General features: G+C 40.5%; 1 protein-coding gene across 3 annotated transcripts in view; it reads right to left on the reverse strand.

Annotated features, from left to right (window-relative positions):
- The window catches only part of spsb1 (splA/ryanodine receptor domain and SOCS box containing 1), a 72,796-nt gene that overhangs the window by 12,508 nt on the left and 42,556 nt on the right, over nt 1–17,732 (reverse strand). For 2 of the 3 annotated variants that reach the window (XM_073032262.1, XM_073032263.1), the window contains 2 exons: nt 6,921–6,968; nt 4,940–5,756 (listed from right to left, as the gene is read on the reverse strand). In XM_073032262.1, the coding sequence (XP_072888363.1) occupies nt 4,940–5,630 (691 nt within the window). In that variant the 5' untranslated portion in view covers nt 5,631–5,756; nt 6,921–6,968. Of the gene's footprint in view, nt 1–4,939; nt 5,757–6,920; nt 6,969–13,762; nt 13,788–17,732 lie in introns of those variants that run through there. The other variant, XM_073032264.1, reaches the window with a different exon arrangement.

Consider the following 17,732-nt stretch of genomic DNA (forward strand, 5'->3'; position numbering starts at 1 on the left):
GTTGCCATTCCAGTCACTGCCTAATCTTCAAAAAAAATCCTTAATCTAATTCTTTTTCAAAGCACTTGCATCAAAGTACACAAGTTTTCAATATGCCTTGAATACAGACAATCTGTAATACTTCTGGTCTCTTTGAAAGTTTCTACATACTTCCCAATAGCATGTCTAACAAAATTTAAGTGACCAGGCTGAAAATCTTCCTAATCTAGGTTCAATTTTCAATGCTGAACTTTGCAAGTGGTAGATCAGTGAAGTTAATTGCAACTATTAATTAACTGGAGTTAACAATCCTGGGAATGAAAGGATTAACATGAGGACATTTGACGTCTCTGGACCTGTACTCGCTGGAGTTAAGAATGGGAGGTGGTGGGGGAGAAGGGAATCACATTGAAATCTATTGGATATTGAAAGGCCTAAACAGAGAGGATGTGAGAGAGTTTAGGACCAGAGGACACAGCCTCAGAAAACAAGGACATCCCTTTAGAATAGAGATGAAAAGGAATTTATTTCTTCAGAGGATGGTGAATCTGGAAATTACTGCGACAACTGCTGTGAAGGACAAATCATTGGGTACATTAAAAGGGAGGTTGATGGGTTCTTGATTACAGGGAGAAGGCAGAAGAATGGGGTTGAGAGGGACAATAAATCAGCCATAATGGAATAGCAAAGCCTACTCTATGGGCTGAATGACCTAATTCAGCTCCTATGTCCTATGGTCTAGTAGTTGTTCTGCTTGAAAACTGTCAAAACCTTGTCCAGTTCCTTGACCAAATCTTCATGCTCATGCATTTTCAGAATAAATCTTTATCTGAAATTAAACTTGTTGCTGTACGGAAAAGTTAATGTAATGACCAGTTACTCTACAACAATTAAGCTCCTGAACCAGCATGGATATCTTCACTCCAACACGGAACTGTTTCCACCATCTACAGACACACTTCAAGGACTCTACAAGTCATGTTCTCAGTATTGCTTAGAGTATGTTTTTAGTAGTATTCATTGTTTTTTAAAAAATTGTCCAATTTTTGTGTCCAATTTGGTTGTGTCAGTCTTAATGGCTTTTCATAAATTTTATTGCATTTCTTTATTTTCCAGTAAATGCCTACAAGAAAACTAATATCAAAGTAGTACATAGTGACATACTATGTGCACTTTGATAATAAATTTACTTTGACTTTGATTTATCCTTACTTTACCTGTCCCACCATTGCTGGTGTAAGTGTTGTCCATGCCTAGTTTCCTATTGTCCTCATTGGCTTGAGTGTGTATGTAGCCTTCAGGCTTTTTGTTAGAAATATTTCTGTTCTATGTAGAAGTCACAACTGGGGCTACCATCCTGACTTTAAACTTGCATCTTGAGAACACTTGCCTTTTACTTGCAGTTAAAAGATGTACCATTTTAAATTGTTTTGCATTTTCAAATCATTCGCACCAGTTTCACCCACTTGCCTCAGTCATATGAACAGCAAGGGATCCCTGACTGAAAAGAGGCCATTAGACAGAAGCAGAATTAGGCTATTCAGCCCATCAAGCCTTTTGTCATTCCATCATGGGGAAGGGGGAGTGGCTAAGTTGGTACTACATCTTGCCCAAGGGTTCAAAAATTGCCCAAAATTCAAAGTTCAAAATAAACCACACTAGCCCTTTTTGGCAATTTAAACAGTCTAAACATACATCTTGTTTTGGAGCTTTGTAACATTTGGGGAAACCTTGACTGCAACTTTTTGACCAGCATGTAAAGCATTTGAATTTCCTCTATCTGATTACGAAGCTTTTTCAGATAGTCAACTACAAGGATCAGCAGAGACCCGATGGCAACTAAGCTCAAAAGATAAAAGCTTTAATTTACCAATAAATGGTGAACTTCACACTGGTCTCCACATCCAGATGAATGCACCAATACATTTTTGATTTTTCTCCAGCAAGATCCAAGGGCAAAGGATAATTGAACTCAGGATATAAAGTAGAACTGAATAAATCACCTATTTACAGTTCTGGAGTGTTTGCGTACAGTCCACAAACTGTCCACTGTTGCAGGTTTCAGGGACAAATCTATGCATCAAACACTCCACATTTAGACCAGTCTGCTGACCCCCTACCCAAGGTCTGCTGAAAGTCTACTTCCCTAATCTCCACAATCCTGCCACAAACTGGACGTTTAAATCCCACCAAATCTTCCCCTTGGCAGATCCCCTCCAGTTCTACAAACTGATCAGAGCTTTAATTCCAGACTGCTAATTGCCCATTTTAACACTACTCCACTACTGGTAACCATCATCAACTGCTGAAACAAGTGCTCTGACACACCCTTAAAAAGGAAATGAAATGGAGGGAAAAGGTTTAGAAAACAGAACAGCGCAGTACAACACAGTACAGGCACACAAAATTGTGCAGGGTTTTTAAATCTACTTGAAGATTAATCTAACAATTCCCTCTTACATATCCTCCATTTTTCTATGTGCCTACATAAGAATTTCTTAAGTGTTCCTAATGTGTCAGCTTCTACTACCAGTCCTGACAGGGTGTTTCATACACCCACCACTCTTAAAAAAAAAACACTATCCCTGACATGCTCCTTATACTTCCCTCCAATCACTTCTCATATTAACCATTTCCACCCTGGGAAAAAATCTCTGGCTGTCACTTCTCCTATGCCCTTCATCTTGTACACCTCTATCAAATCACCTCTCATTCTCCTTCACTCCAAAGAGAGCAACTCTCACTCAACCCATCGCCATAAGACATCCTCTCTAATGCAAGCAACATCCTGGTAAATCCCCTCTACACCCTCTGAAGTTTCCACATCTCTCCCATAATGAAATGGCCAGAACTGATGAAATGATAAAACAAATGATTAAACCTTTCCCCATAATCTGTTCTTACATCCCTGATGTCAACTTGTTATGTTTAAGTATACTCCAGAGAAACAGTTGATTCTTAAATGTGTTGAATAGTTACTTTATCATTGCTCAATTCAAGCAACTATACAGTGACCACTTCTTTTGCATCAATGAGCATGTGTGCTGAATATCTCAACCAATCATGTGGCAGCAACGCAATGCATGAAAGCACATAGACATGGTCAAGAGGTTCTGTCGTTCAAGATCAAACATCAGAATGGGGAAGAAATTGATCTAAGTGACTTGGACTGTTGAATGATTATTGGTGCCACACGGGGTAGTTTGATTATCTGAGAAACTGCTGATTTCCTGGGATTTTCACACACAACAATCTCTAGAGTTTAGAGAATGGTGTGAAAAACAAAAAACATCCAGTGAGTGGCAGTTCTGTGTACCTAAACACCTTGTTAATGAGGAAGGTCAGAGGAGAATGGCCAGACTGGTTCAAGCTGACAGAAAAGGAGACTGTAACTCAAATAACCACATGCTACAACAGTGGTGTCCAGAGGAGCCACTCTGAACATGCATGTCAAACTTTCAAGTGGATGGGCAACAACAGCAGAAGACCACACTGGGTTCTACTCTGTACCTAATCAAGTGGCCACAGGGAGTGTGTGCACGCAGCAGAATCTATTTCACCTTCCTACAGGTGAGCAACTTTCATCTTTGAAGTGCTTAAGCTTTTAACAAAAGCTGCCAAAATATACCATCAAAATAACCAGAAGCATGTGGTTGGGGCCATCTATAGATTCTGCTTTCTATACTTTCAAACTCACAGCAGGAAAGAAACTTTATCTCAGCAAGGTTTTGGAAGAATGTTGCTGCCTCCAGAATCAGGTCATTGTGCACTTCAAAACTCGTGGGAGAAGAAAGAAAATGAAACCAAGGTCCACTATTACTTGAGGCAGATACATTACAGACTTAAGAGATGTTTAGACAGGCATACGAGGAAAATGGAAGGACATGGACACTGCATAGGCAGAAGGGATTAGTTTAATTGGCCATTTGATTACTAATTTAATTGGTTCGGCACAATTTTGTGGACTGAAGGGCCTGTTCCTGTGCTGTACTATTCTGTTTTCTATGTTTAATCTACATGGACACCACCTCTCTGAATGCTGGTGACATTTTGATTACTTATTGTATGTATTTTCTGGATAGGCTATATTAAAAGTACCATATCCTACAAGTTCCTAGAATAGTAGGTCTCAGCTCAAAAATGTCAAATCCTTTTCTCCCTTCTCCATAGAAGCTGCCTGATCTGCTGAGTTCCTCCTTTATGTGTGTTGCTCAGAATAGAGATACTTCATTCAAACCAGGCTGTAATTAAAAACCCAACCCGTAGAATCAAAACAAACCTAACATCCAGCTTCCACCCAGATGATTTAATAATAATAATAAAGTGGTGTTGGAGACTTACCACATTGCCTGTTGACCAAGTAAAACTGGCCATATTAGAAAAAAATTTAATCACTCAAAGTATGTCTGATTGCACATCTACTCAGTCTCATTTAAAATTGAATTTGCAATTGTATTTACATTGTATTAAAAAGAGCCCTGTTCTCTCGCTGCTGCCATCAGGAAAGCACAGGAGCCTCAAAACCCACACCACCAGGGTCAGGAACAGTTATTAACATTAACTATCAGGCTCTTGTATCAGAGGGATAACTTACCTGAATGAATCACTGAACTATTCCTATAACCTGTGGACTCACTTTCACGGACTTTTCATCTCATGCTCTCAATACTTATTGCTCATTTATTTTTGGATTTGCACAAGTTGGCGTCTTTTGGACATTGTCTGCCCGTCTTGTTGGGTGTGATCCTTCATAGATTCTATAGTTTTTTTTGTATTTGCTGTGAATTCCCATGAGAAAATAAATCAGGGCTGGATATGGTGATGTATGTAATTTGATTTGAGAAATTTGCATTTGTGATGTGGCAGAATATTTGGAAATCAGATTATAAACATTTTTAAAAACTTACCTTTCATGAGGAAAGCTGTAAACAAAAGGGTCTAATAATAAATTATTACTTACGTTCAAGTCCGTTAATGTAGCGCAGTCGGATTTCACAGTGACCCCAGACGGCACTTACAATGGGGTAAAGTTTTTTTCCTTTAAGTCCTCTATATGCTACTCCCAGATAATGTCCATCCACCATGTAACTCAAGGTTCCTTCATCCATGTCCAAAACTACCAGGAATGCATCAGGCACAATAAAGGTCTCATGGGGCTCCAAGAACGCTGGATAAGTCTGGCTCGGCTGATTTTTGCCGTCAAAGTATAATTTGTTGCGTCCAAGGTCCCAACCCCAAGATTCACAATTACTTCCAACAAGTGCTGTGTAACCTACAGAATGCAAAGGAGCATCTATTGTAGCAACACCAACTACTGCATGTGTCCCCCGTTGTCTCATTGCCCAAGTAATCTCCCACACATGTAGTCCTCTGGTGTATCCAACTTTGCCTCGGATACCGTCAGTACTCTGCGCCACAGGATGCCGGTGAAATATTAACTTATCATCTTCTTTTACAAATACATTCAGTGATCGGTCATCATTGTTCCATGAGTGCAATAGCTGGACATCACAAGAAACTGGAGGCATGTCCAATAACATGTCCAGTCGAGCTGGCTTACAATAGTCAAGTCCCTGCTGCTCATGCCGAAGAGGCCGGTAAGGATCCCGCACATCCACAGTCTTGAGTCCAACGGCAACTCTTTGCCCCATGGTTAAACGTCAAGAGCAAAAAGTCAAACAACCAAACTTTTCAACCAGGACTTTTGATCTCCTCAACCTCAAACTTTCTCAAATTGGTCAAAGCACCAGGTGATGGTGGATATGTATCCTTACTTCCTGAAGTACAAAAGCAAATTAAAAAGACGTATCAAACAGATGTTGATTGTGGGACAAGTTGTATAGGTAATATTCAGTCAAACTAGGAAATATGGCAAAAGAGACCAAATGTCAAATTATTGATGAAAATAACAAATAGCCGGGGCTCCAAGCATAGACTCCTGCAGTAACCCATTTCATAAAGGTTGCCCATCTAAGAAAGACTCACTTATTTACACTCTGACTTATGCAATAGGCATTTCTCAGTGTCAAATAACTCTTCACCTACTCTGTTGATTAACCTTCAGCTTAGGACCTTAAAGTTATGAAACCCAAGTGCACCCTGACTGGTTCCTGTTAAACATGCTGTAAGGGTATATTCAAAAGAACTCCGTGGATTTTTCAAACACAAGTCATTTCATAAATCCATGCTGTATTTGCTGAAATCTTATTTTTTTGTAATTAAATCCCTCATTACAGACATTAGAACAGAAAAATACCAAGGAGTTCTCTCCCTTACAAAGTGAGCTTACATTTAAAACCTTCTAAGGAATTGCAGAATTCAGAATTTTAATGATAACTGGTGTTTACTATCCCTAAAGCCACCCCTAACAAGTGTAGCTTCTAGAATGTCTTCAGAAGTTAGATTACAATGCATTCATTTACAAGATTATTTAGAAAAATTCTTTAAACTTGAATCCTAATCCATTCCTTTGCACTACAAGGCTCAGAACATAGAACAATAAAACACAGAAACAGGCCTTCAGCCCACAATGTTGTAATTAAATTAGTAATCCAATTGCTATCTTCCAATATCCATATCCTTCCATTTTCTTCACATTTATGTGCCTATCGAAACATTCCTTAAAAGTCCCTAATGTTTCTGCCACTACCAGCACCCCAGACAATACGTTCCAGGCACCCATCACCCTCTCCCCCCAACAAAAAAAAATGTCCCCCCCCTCTCATTTGAAATCACCCCCTCCCTCATTTTAAATGCAGGTCTTCTGGTATGAGACATTTCAATCCTTGGTTATTAATCATTGAAAGAATGACCACTTGACCTTTACTGTATCAATCAGAATCATGATTACCCCAAGAAAACACTCCGTTTACAGTTTCCCAATTAGAACATTCCATGGTCAGCAATTTAAAAAACTTGTATAATGCAATAAACTAGCATACCTCACATTGCTTTAATCACCACAATGCCAAAACATGCTGACAAATTCTCTGAAAGAGAAAAAAAATCACAATTATGCAATCAGTAGCAACTTGAGAATCTATATAGTAGGAGTTCAATTTAATATAGTCTGCATTCCAATGCAATTTGCACACCAAATATTATCTTAAAAATAGTTTATATGCACGCTTGGAGCCAATATTGTAAAATTCACAATTCAAAGTCAAAATAAATGTTACATGGAGCTTAGAAAAATAGAGGGCTATGGGTAAGCCTAATAATTTCTAAGGTAGGGACATGTTTGGCACAACTTTGTGGGCCGAAGGGCCTGTATTGTGCTGTAGGTTTTCTATGTTTCTATAAAGCATTACCAAAGACAGCACTGTAGAAAGTCAGAAGGACAGACTTGCCCTGTTTGCAATACCAGCAAAGAGTATTCTTAGTAAGGAAGCAATCAAGTTGGCATGACAGTGTGAATGCATATTATATATTGGGAGCAAGTCAGCATTTGACAGACACACCAATCCTTCGGAGTAGTGTGAACAGTGTGAACTATTCTCCAGTAACTACTGTGGCCAAAGCAGTAGAGGCAAAGGTATAAACAGGTATGATACACATCCTACATTTTCACCATTCTTGCACCACTTAGATTGTGGTTCAATGATCATCTATTCTTTAGGCACCATGGTAGTGCAGGAGTTAGCACAATGCTATTACAGCTTGGGGTGTTGGGAGTTCAATTCCAGCATCCTTTGTAAGGAAGTTTATTCATTCTTTCCCTGTGGGTTTCCTCTGGGTGCTCTGGTTTTCCTCCAACAGTCCAAAGATAAATGGGTTAAAAGATTAATTGGTCATTGTAAAGTGCCCCGTGATTAGGCTAGGGTTAAATAGGTGAGTTGCTGGGTGCTGCAGCTCATTGGGCTGGGAGGCTTGTTCCACACTGCATCTCTAGAAACATACAAGATTGCTTGGAAAATGAGTTTTGACAAGTGGTCAACTCCTTGTACGTGCAGCAAGAACTCCCCAGCTGCTTTTCTTGGAATGCTATTCCAACAGGCAATACTAATTTTAATAGATTAAACACTTCATTCTCAACCACCCAGTAAATCTGAAACTTAAACTTCACACGATCCATTGCTACAAAGCATCTAAGATATTAGAAGGCACTATGAACTATGATGCACACATTTCAATATAGACAACCATAAAAGGATACAATAATGTTAATCCAAATAATCAGCCCATACATCACCTCCCAAAAACGACAGCACCAACCCCAAATACAGCCTTGGCACATGATTTTTGAATTCTATAGCTTAGCTCCTTGATACAGTTGTTTGGGAGCCATTTACTAGAGAAGTAATATATCAAAAGTCATCCAGAACCAATAAGAGCATTTGACTCAAAAGCATTTATATTTAATAGCTAGCATTCCAGAAAGGACAAACATAGGCACTACAATTCCCTGCGACTCCACAAACTTTTTTTCTGGCATCTGAGGCCAATAGAGGCACCAGTCAACTAAGAACTTTACATTTGGAGAGTTAAAGTTGGAATGTAGATACAAGACCAGTGCAACTGACTGAATTAGAATAAAAGGCAAGCACATACATGATACAATTGTGTAGTGACATACCCTTTGGGTCAATTTTCTCTCACATTAAGCCGATTTTAAATGGCTACAACAAAGTGCCCCACTAGCATTGTTTAAGCATAAAGGGTAACATTAGACCCTAGGATGGACTGACAAAGATAAAGATTAGATTTGTCACATGTACACTGAAACAGTGCAATGCATTGCTTTAGCATCAGCAACCAACACTGTCTGTGGACGTGCTAGGGACAGCCTGTAACTATCACCTTGTCTCTGCCACCAATAAAGCATATCCACAACTAACCCATACACCCCTCAAATGTGGGAGGACATCAGCACGCCTGAAGTAAACCCGCAAGGTCACGGGAAAACTGGACAAACTCCTTACAGCCAGAGGAAACTGAATTTCAAAAAGTTGGTACAGTAATGAGTGATGCTAATTGCTTTGCCACTGCATTGCCCCAGTAATCTGGATGGCAGATTAGGAAAGGGTTTAGCGGTATACCAGGGAAGACGACAGAATGAGAATCAACGTTCATGGAAGAAAGGTGGTGGAGTTTTTGGGGGGGGGGGGGGGGGGGGAGGGGATGTCACAGGTTGAAGTGCATTAACTTAGGGGAAGTGAAGGCCAAGGGATTAGCACAAGAAGCTGACCACGGCTACTGTAGCCACTCAGAAAATGCCTCACAGATGACGAACGGAGGTGCTGCACGCTGGAGATGACTGTTCTCACGTCCTCAGAGGGTGAGGGTGTGGATAGGGACTCTGCTGCACTGACAACCCAAATCAAGGTAGTGATAGTATAATCAAAATCTTATTGCCCCACAGTATCAACTAAAATTACCATGGACAAAATGTATATACTTCAGCAATTTGATTTAATTCTGACCCCAAGAGTAATTTTTTTTCTGTACAAGCTCCATGGAGGACAGTGAAGCAACAATCTGAAAAGGAAATAAAAACTATGTTGTGCATACAGTATTTTACTCCAAGAGGACCACAACCTTGTCACAGGGTTTGGAGGCTTGCATGCCTCAAAGACCCAGAGAGCCTTGCTGGCTGGAGTCAGGCTCTGAGTTTTGGTGGGTCACCCATGTCAACAGGTCAAAGGGGAGAGGCCAGACTAAGAGTGGTCCACCAGGCCTCCAGGTTCAGGGGTTCAGCTCAGGGTTAAAAACCCTGTCTGGTAAAATAAAATTGCTACGGACACAGCAATTTGACATCTGAGTGTGACGGCATTTCTAAGTCGCCGCCTGGGACTTACATGACTGCCAGTTGTGAAAACCAGAAGGAAGCACAGACATGAAGGAAGCCCTGAACACTGCCAGAGGTGGAGGACTCTGGTGGTGTAATGGACAACAATACAGTATGCTGTCTCCTGGCAACTCTAGCCAAATTTATTGTGCATTTCCACCATCCCTTCCATTCTTAAATTTACTTAAAACACTCAACTCAAATTGTAACTGAGTGGCAGTTAAAAAATCAAAACTACATTCTTTTAAATAAGCCATTGTGAGCCTTGGCAAGAATCCTTGCTCTAAAGCAGGAGGAATTCCCCATTTGAAAATTGAGATGCTTATAGCAACACCTAACATTTACATCAGGATCCCAAAATGCCTGTAGCTGTAAAAGCAATGAACACACGGCGCAAAGGGAAAATTTTCAAGAGGATGAGGGGTGATGGACACACAGGGTTGGTGAGCACGTGGAATGAGCTGCTAGTAGAAGTGGTAAAAGCAAGGCCCTCACTATCAGGGACATGGTACAGGAGCCTGAAGGGATACACAGCGTTTTAGGAGCAGCTATTTTTCCCTCATCCATTAGATTTCTGAACAGATCAAGTACCCAGGAACACCATGTTACCTTTTTGCACTTTTAAATTGTAACTTACAGAGTTTATTTATTGCACTGTACTGCTGCTGCAAAACAACAAAATACACAATATAATGTCAGTGATAATAAACCAGATACTGAATTATAAATGGTTAAAGATATTGAGACAGCAAAATGGATAGGCAAATTGGGTATGGGCCAAACACAGACAAATGGGAACAGCTCAGACAGGCACCTTGGTCAGTAGGGGCAGATTGGGCCAAAGGGCCCATTTTCAAGCTGGAAAGTTCTATGACGAAATTTCTGAACTACAGATCTGCCAACAGAAAGTGTGCAGCCAATATGTACAATGTTTATTGAAATCATCTGTCACACTTTCAGTGATTACTTCTCACCAGTAAATCCCAGGGCCACCACTGTGCTGTAGAGAACAAGGGGCAGCTGTGAAAGGAGGGACAAACCAACCAACCACTGATGACAGCCACTACTTACTCTTGCCCACCCTGTACCAGGATCGGCCCCTACACACACCCGAGGACCCGCCAAAAGACAGCCCTTTGGAGAACATGATCCACTTGATCCATGATCCACTAGCCCCCTTTCTTTCCACTGTACCCTTTACAATATTACCGTAGATTCCGGACTACAGAGCGCACCTGATTAAAAGCCGCTGGCTCTAATTTTAGAAATAAAATCAATTTTTTAATTGTAAAGGCCGCACCGGATTTTAGGCCGCACCAGATTTTCGGCCGCAGGTGTCCCACGTTGTAATATGAGATATTTACACAGAAAGATATTACACGTGAGGATTTTTTAACTTTTAATTAAATCCATATGGTAACAAAAACAAATACATATTGCAAATGCTTTTTTTCGAACCGTGCCCGTAACGCGGCTACTTTTAAATATACGTTGCGTATACTTCTTTACTGAACAACATTCCAATATCTCCTAACGACTGGTAAAAAATATATATACTGCAGCCTACCAGGAAAAGTTATTGATCGCCTTTAACTTAAAAGCAGCGTTTTCGCTCCGCCGTCCCGTTTATCGCAAACGGCATTTTTCCCACAAGACACCGCGAAACCAGGTGTGACGTCATAGCATCCCGCGATGTAGTACAGAAAACAAATATAGTTAAAACTCTTCTAACTTTAACTAGAAAATGAATTACTAAGCGAAAATATTATAAACTAAATAACTGCCATAAGGCAGCACAATGCTTCGAGTGTTTTCCATGTTGATGAGGGTGAGTACAAATGACTGATTTACAATAATTTAATTGTGAAAGTGCGCTTGATTTATCGTACAATTTCATTGGACCTCTGTGAACTACTCATCAATTTTATTGGTCTACAGTTATGAGGCAAAATGTTTACGAGGCGGCATGAAAAAAATCATGTATTAGCCGCTCCGTATTAAAGGCCGCAAAGTTCAAAGCTGTTCAAAATGTGGGAAAAAAGTAGCGGCTTAAAATCCGGAATCTACGGTACTATAGAATGACAGGGTAACTCTACAGCATTCCACACAGACAGCCATCTGAAGAGTTGAGGGGTAAAATAATATCAGGAAAAATACTGGAAAAAAAAGCTTACACTAACGAACAATTTGCATGTATCATTATGGTCTTTCCATATCCACAACTGTTTCTGGCAAATGTTTCTAAAGAAGTGGTTTGTCATTGCCTTCTTCTGGACGGTGTCTTCACAAGACAGGTAACCCCAGCCAACATCAATACTCTTCAGAGATTGTCTGCCTGGTTTCAGTGGTCGCATAACCAGGACTTGTGATGGGCACCACCTGCTCCCGTGGCGTCATGTCACCCTGATCGGGGTTGGGACTAAGCAGGTGCTACACTTTGCCCAAGGGTGGCCTGCGGGCTAACGAAGGGCAGGAGCAGCTTGTACCTTTGGCACAGACGCATCTCTATCCAGCCACTCTAAATTTAAATGCATTATTTTTTAAAAGTAACAGAAATGTTCAAGTTGCTAATCTATTCAAAGGCAAAAATTGCTACTACTGGCAGCATCTTTGGAGGGGCAATGCTTTTTCCAGAGCCTTGGGATCAGGATCAATTCAACTACATACAATTTCAGTTGGAACAAGAGAGTCCAGAGCATCCCATGCCAAAAAGCACAAAGTCTCCAAGATGGCCTGTCAAACGCTCACCCTATGAACAATTCAAGCCACCATGTCTCCAACACTATGCAAAAAAACAGTGAAGTCTTTCTTTTGCATCAATCCACCATGAAGTGTAACAGATGATCCTACCGTTACTACAACACAGGCTGCAAGGTCCCACAAGGGTCCTGAAAAATATCCTCCAAATTGACAAGGTGAACAAGAAACTTAACATCTCTGGTTTTGCCATGAATACACCTGTTGAAATTAACTATGCTCCAAGCTAATCTGACAGGGGCATTAACACCAGCAGCATCTGTTATCAACTGTTCTTTCAGAATTTATTTATTTTTTTAAAATTGAGAAACAGCGTGGAAAAGGCCAACCAGACCTTCAAGCCCCGTTGCCCAGCAACCCCCAATTTAAGCCTAGCCTAATCACGGAACAAGTTACAATGATCAATTAACCTACCAACTGGTACGTCTTTGAAATGTGGAAGGAAACAGAGCACCCAGAGGAAACCCATGTGGTCACAGGAAGAACATACAAACTCCTTACAGGCTGCAGAGGGAACTGAACGAGTCGCTGATATTGTAAAGCACTGTGATAACCATTTATGCTACTTCACTGACACCCGCCCCCCAGATGCATTGATACAAGTTGTGTTGCAAGTCTTCCAATGTTGAACAAAAATTATTAATTGGTAGGATTAAGGGATGGCAATGATTCAGATTTGTGTTGTCATCTCAGTATTACTGGAGCAGCGGGATACAGATATGAACAATTTGATTGATTGCCCTTTACGACTCCATGCCTCAAAGTACTCGGCTGAAGCACTAAGTTTACAGTGCCAGCGATTACCACCCCTCTTGTGTGTTCCCCACATGACCATATGGGTTTCCTCCAAGTGCTCCAGTTTCCTCTCACATTTCAAAGGCGTACAGATTACTGTTAGTAAGTTATAGACATGCCATGTAGGTGCCAGAAGCACGACCATACCCGTGGGCTACCCCCAGCACATTTTGGACTGTGCTGGATGCTGATGCAAACAACGCATTTCATTGTATATGCAGCCAATAAAACTCATCTTTAATCTTTAGATACTACTGAAGCTAGAAGCATTGCAATAATTATGGTAATAATCCATGCTATGAACACAAGCTCAATATTTGAATTGTTTTTCAAATACATGTTCAGAAGATTTGGCAACATCTTCTGATTTAAAATGCAACTGCATACCATTTGATTTGAAAATAGGTAGAATGACTTAGACTGGAGACAATAGGAGGTACTCACGCTCTTACTTCTGCACTCGGACCCAACAGAACTAATCTATTACAATTCTGACTAGAAGTGGTAAAAAAAAAGTATTGACTCATTCTGGCCAGCCTGTTTGCCAAGTGTGCATATTACAGAGGACATTAAGTCATGCACGTCATGAACATCACGAGGAAACCTGTTGGACCACTTCATCATCAAACAGCAAGAAAACAACTTATATATAGAATGGCCCAAGGTATTTTGGACAAGTCAAATAATGATTTGATCTCAAGCCACAGATGATAGAAAGAATCAAAGCCTTCAAAGAGGCAGCTTTCAAAAGGAGTTTCTGAAATTAGAGTACATGTTAAAGCTGAGAAAACTGCAGCAATGAACTAAGAGGAGGTCATCATGTAGGAGTGGAAGAGATTGCAGGAAGACATGGTCATGGTCAGCAATGCTTGTAAACAAGACTAAAATTCTATACAAAAGGCACTGGATTAAACTGGAAAACAGCATTTCTATGGGAATGAGCCACAAAGCCAGGCATGTTCCATAGACAACACAAACAAAATATATAGCTCTATTTGCCACATGCTTATTCTAACAACTTCCTGCAGGAGCACCATTGAGTGTACTGTTTGGCTGCACCATGGTATGGTACAGAAGCTGCAAAGCATTGTTCTGCAAGACCCTACACAGGACAGTAAAAACAGACTAGAGGATCACCACAGTGTCCTGCCCTCTACTTACGCCATTTACTAGGAGTGTTGTAGCCTGAAGCATCATTGAAGATCCCTACCACCCAATCACTGACTTACTATCATCAGGGAGGAGGTACAGCAGCATCAGGACTAGGACTGCCAGTCTGGGTAACAGCTTCTTCCCCCAGGCTGTGAGACTATTGAATATCCTGCCACCACAGAGGACTTGTCACCAGGATAGAGACCTGTTCACTGTACTTTTTAACCTGTGCTGTGCACCACATGTATTGAATTACATTTTATTAAATTATTTATTAATATTTTGTTTCGTGTGAGATACGTTTTGTGGGTGCACCATGGTCCAGTGGAACCTTGTTTTGTTTGTACAATCAGAAGACAAACTTTAACTTTGAAATTTCTAAACATACAGTAAAATGCGTCATTGCATCAAATCAGCGATGATTATGCTGGGTAGCTGACAGCCATATTTGCAGTGCCAATAGAGCATGCCACAACTCACTGACCCTAACTCGTATGCGTTTGGAATGTGAGAGGAAAATGGAGGAAACCCACGTGGTCACAGGGAGAACATACAAACTCCTTTCAGACTGTGGCAGAATTGAACCCAGGTTACTGGAAGTATAATAGCACTACTGTACCCTCCCCAGAGGCATCTCTGAATTGAAGTCTTAAAAAGAAAAAAAGGGTAGATTAACTTTTAAAGAAAGAATTGAGAATCAAGCATCAGCAAAACCCTTAGTTGAAGGCACAGTTTTACAACCCCATGACAAAGTGGGCCTCAATATTCACCAATTCTTTCAGTCTACAGAAAGCATTTCAAACAAACTTTCTCCATCAGGCAGAAAACCAAAAGATCTCGCGATTAAATATGACATGCAAATTGGAAGCTCCAGATGTAGCTACAGCTCTGGGAATTCTGAGTATTGAAGTGTGTGTAAACAAGACCCCAAGCTCATTTTCCTTTAACTGGTTTGAGTAATTTCTCTATTGCTAAACCAAATCAAAAAGGAGTTAAAAAAAAAAATCAACTTCAGCACCTGCAAAATTAAACTCTGCAGGTCATTCTTCATGCTACTCTACGACTTATCAGAATAAGCAAGCAAACAGGATCACAATTACAAAGAGCTGTATCGCCAATAATCAATTGCCGCTCAAAATACATGGGTTCTGCCATTAGAAGCAAGGAATATTCTTAAGATTTCACAATGATATATGGGAATGTTATACAAGCCACAAAGCTTATGTTGAATGCTGTGGTTACTAGGAAACAGACGCTCAGAAATATTTTCATTAGAAGTGATCTGTTGTTGCGCAGAACAAGTCTGCATCCAAATAATTTTGGAGAGAATGTATTTGAGAATATGTGGCAAGAAATCCCCAATTACACTTAGAACACTGAATAATTTTCCCATGCCAGCAATCTAGTATAGCCCAACATTCTAAGTAGTTGCATTAAGTATTCCATTCTCTTAGCAACCGAGTCCAATTTACTATGCCTTCCTAATTATTAAATTGTGTATGCCAATATTGTTCTCCAGGCAGAAGGAAGCCCAGATCCTTTCATTCTGCAGTTTCCCCTGTAAGAGACTCAGCACTTAGTATTCCAAAGAGAATTGATGACCTTGTCTCCCCACATACTCTGCCAAAATTCCGACCACTTGCTTAACCCATTTTTTTTATAGCACTCTCCCATCAACTACCTTTTTCAACTTCAAACCCAGGAGACAACACCCAAGAAGTGCTGGAACTCAGCAGGCCAGGCAGCATCTATGGCAGTTGACGTTTCGGGCCAAGACCCTTCATCAGGTCTCAGCCTGAAACATAAACTGTTTATTCCCCTCCGTAGATGTTGCCTGACCTGCCGAGTTCCTCCAGCATCTTATTTATTGAGATACAGTGCAAAATAGGCCCGAGGGCTGTTGTGCAGCTGAATATGCCAGACCCCAGCTTGCCAACGGCCTTTGAGTGTTACGGACTATTGAGGTCACCTGTTGCATGTAAATATGGGATTTTTAAAAATTAAGCCGTACTGCACGTATTGTAAATACCTATTCTGAATGGAATGGAATAGCAGTGCAATCACATTATCTTGAGCAATAACAATAAAGTTTTCAAGAAACTTCTTGGTTTCAGTGGTTGGCATCATGTTACTTGAATCTAGCTGTCTTGGTGTTATCAATAGAATTGTCTATCATCAGCAGTCTAGTGCAAGACAACCACACTACTCTTTTCATACATAGATGCTGTCTGGCCTGCTGAGTTCTGCCAGCATTTTGTGTTTTTTACACTACTCTTTTTGCTTTGTTTCCCTTTGTCTCTCAACACTTCGCCTTCCTTCCACTTATAACACTAAATAGTCAACCAGTTTTATGCCTCAATCTTGTCTTCTGAAGGACCTTAAAAGCATCAGGATCCAACACCACTTAGCAAAAGCCCGCATGCTACTATCACATTGTTGGGGGGGGGGGGGGTACAAACACTTGAAGACCACACAATGATTCAGAAGCAGCTTCTTCCTCTTTGCCACCAGATTTCTGAATGATCCATGAACACTGTTCGGGCGTAATCCCGAGTTAGGATATATTGCAAATATTAACTTCAGCAACTCACCTTCAGACCTGAAGATGGGTTGCGGATTGAATTCAAAATACAGCTCAGAACAGTAAATTGCAAATCAGGAAGCACCCACATAACTGATACATGTCTGCATATGTATGAATTGCATGAATACGACTCAGGGACCACCGTAATTAACACTCATTTTAGATGTTTATGGGAAGATCCAGGAATTTGAAAAATTACATGCAACTCAAAAGCATTATGAAGGGATTGTAACTGTAGAAATTGTCTTGTTACTCGTGTTCTTTAACATATAAAAATGTGCTATAATGTACACACACACACACTAATTCACTATTCTTTCTTCGCACTATTTTTATAATTTAGTGATTTTATTGTACTGCCTTGTAACAAATTTCATGCCATTTATGTCAGTGATAATAAATCTAATTCAGCTACAATGCAATTGACCTCATGATGCAGGTTACCACATGGACCAACTAGTTGGGGCCTCCAGCTTTCCGTGACATCCTAAACATTGCAGCTTACCGAATTGAAACCCGTGTCTCCTAACTTTATCAGATGGCCAATTCTCAATGGTAACATTTCTCCCAGAACTCATGACATCAAGGGCAAGGTTTACACCACAAGATAATAAATCAACCATCACAGGCAAAGATAATGCCCTGATGGAAATTTCACAAGCATTAACACTATGACGA

The sequence above is a fragment of the Hemitrygon akajei genome, chromosome 29, assembly GCF_048418815.1.
Source record: "Hemitrygon akajei chromosome 29, sHemAka1.3, whole genome shotgun sequence".
NCBI lineage: Eukaryota > Metazoa > Chordata > Chondrichthyes > Myliobatiformes > Dasyatidae > Hemitrygon > Hemitrygon akajei.